Below are 1,693 nucleotides of genomic sequence, written 5' to 3' on the forward strand. Positions count from 1 at the left end.
CTAGGGTGTGTGAATATAAATAAAAGATGTGTGACATCTGGGGTAGTCCCCTAGTTTGATTAGCATAGTCTGGGTGTGAATACATAGGCCTACTAAGGAGGGAGGTCCCACCAGTGGTGTGGTTGGCACCAATGAGTAGATTTATAACCTATGTGAAATGTAAAGAGACAGAAAAAAAAGCCAGACTTGCTGCTTTCTGCCTGCTCAGTTCCGCGCCTGCTCCCCCTCTGAGATGGCTCTCCTCCATGCTGCCTCTCCTTTAAGCCAGCCAAATATGAACTAAAACCTCTACAGACTATGAGTGAAAATAAACTTTTCCTCCTTTCACTTCAAGTGTGAGGTATTTTGTCTCAGCAACAAAAGCAAAGAAGATAGTTTTCATATAAGGAGTAGATGATCAGAAGCCTTCAGAGGTTTCTAAGCAGAAAGTCCGTGGACTGATAGACATGGCTCATTGGCTTTGATCCCCTATAGGGAAAATAAGCCCATATCATCTCTCCTGATTCTTTTTCCTCAAAGTTCCTCTGAATATGATATTAATTTGCCCAAATCTTCATGTCTCAAAACCTGACCATATGGTGCAAATAATATGTTCTTATGGAAAAAGCATATTAGACTTGTCAGCCCAACTCTTTGTATTTGGCAGAATGTGACGGAATTTGGATGCAAAGAATGTGAGGATCTGGAGGAGAAAAGCATTGCTGAGTTTTTGGAGAGTTTTGTACACATCGTACAAATGTTCATCAACACATCTTGATTGCAGTTGATCTTCAGAGCTTCTCGTATTAGCAAACATGGTCCCATCGCTTACAGCCAACCACACACCGCACAGGAAGTGTGTTGCCAACACAAGTGTTTCTAGCAAGAAGTTGACCAGCATGCTGGATCAGATGAAGTCAGAAACAATGTGTGTGCGCAACATCGTTACTATGAACTTTTCTGAGACTTTTTTTTAATTTATTATTAAAATTTTGCATATTTGTAATATAAAATGTTCAATAAAATTATATACCTGTTTTATCAATTAAAATTGCACTGATATTTTATCTCTTACAGGAAAATTGGGGACATTTGTTTTAAAAGTTACAAAGTGAGTAGGGAACAACCAGCCTTGGAGGCCAAAGACTGTACAGGATCTACTGACTAGCAGACTTCATTTATTTCCTTTTTTTTTTTTTTTTTTTTTTTTTTTTTTTTTTTTTTTGGTACAGGGTCTTGCTACACAGCTCAAACTCATAGTGATCCTCCTGTCTGAGCCTCCCCAGCACTGGGATTACAGGGGTGTACTGCCACATCCAGTTTCAATGGCCAGCTTGGCATGGGGCCAGCACAGCATGTGGTACCGGGGATTGAACCAGGATCATTGCACTTGCCAGGCTTAGACCACTGACCTATCTCTGTATCCCTTCATTTACTTCTGTATTCAGAACAGTGTGTGCAGGAAGAATTAGCTACCAATGAGAAAAAGAGGAATCATATGTGTGCACCCTCTGCTTTATTCTATAACTTAACTATTGCTATATAAAGCACTTGCTAGGAAAGAAATACATCACAATACCTGGCATTTAATGTGAACCTGTAAATCCTAAGTGGTGGTGGCAATAAAAACCACTGAAATGTAGAAAGGTGTATAGAAAATGAAAAGCTGCAACTGTACTTATATTTCAAGCTTTCCAAACTACTAGTATTTTAT

The 1,693-nt window shown here is 39.3% G+C and overlaps 1 protein-coding gene across 4 annotated transcripts in view; it reads left to right on the forward strand.

The window, feature by feature from the left end:
• Il15 (interleukin 15) overlaps positions 1-1,009 on the forward strand; it is a 97,143-nt gene extending 96,134 nt beyond the window's left edge. For all 4 annotated transcript variants that reach the window (XM_023706489.1, XM_023706487.1, XM_023706486.1 and 1 more), the window contains exon 7: positions 647-1,009. In XM_023706489.1, coding sequence (XP_023562257.1) covers positions 647-757 — 111 coding nt within the window. In that variant the 3' untranslated portion in view covers positions 758-1,009. The remainder of the gene's footprint in view (positions 1-646) is intronic.
• Positions 1,010-1,693: the final 684 nt, after the last annotated feature.

This window comes from Octodon degus, unplaced genomic scaffold, assembly GCF_000260255.1.
Source record: "Octodon degus isolate 3935 unplaced genomic scaffold, OctDeg1.0 scaffold00260, whole genome shotgun sequence".
Lineage (NCBI taxonomy): Eukaryota > Metazoa > Chordata > Mammalia > Rodentia > Octodontidae > Octodon > Octodon degus.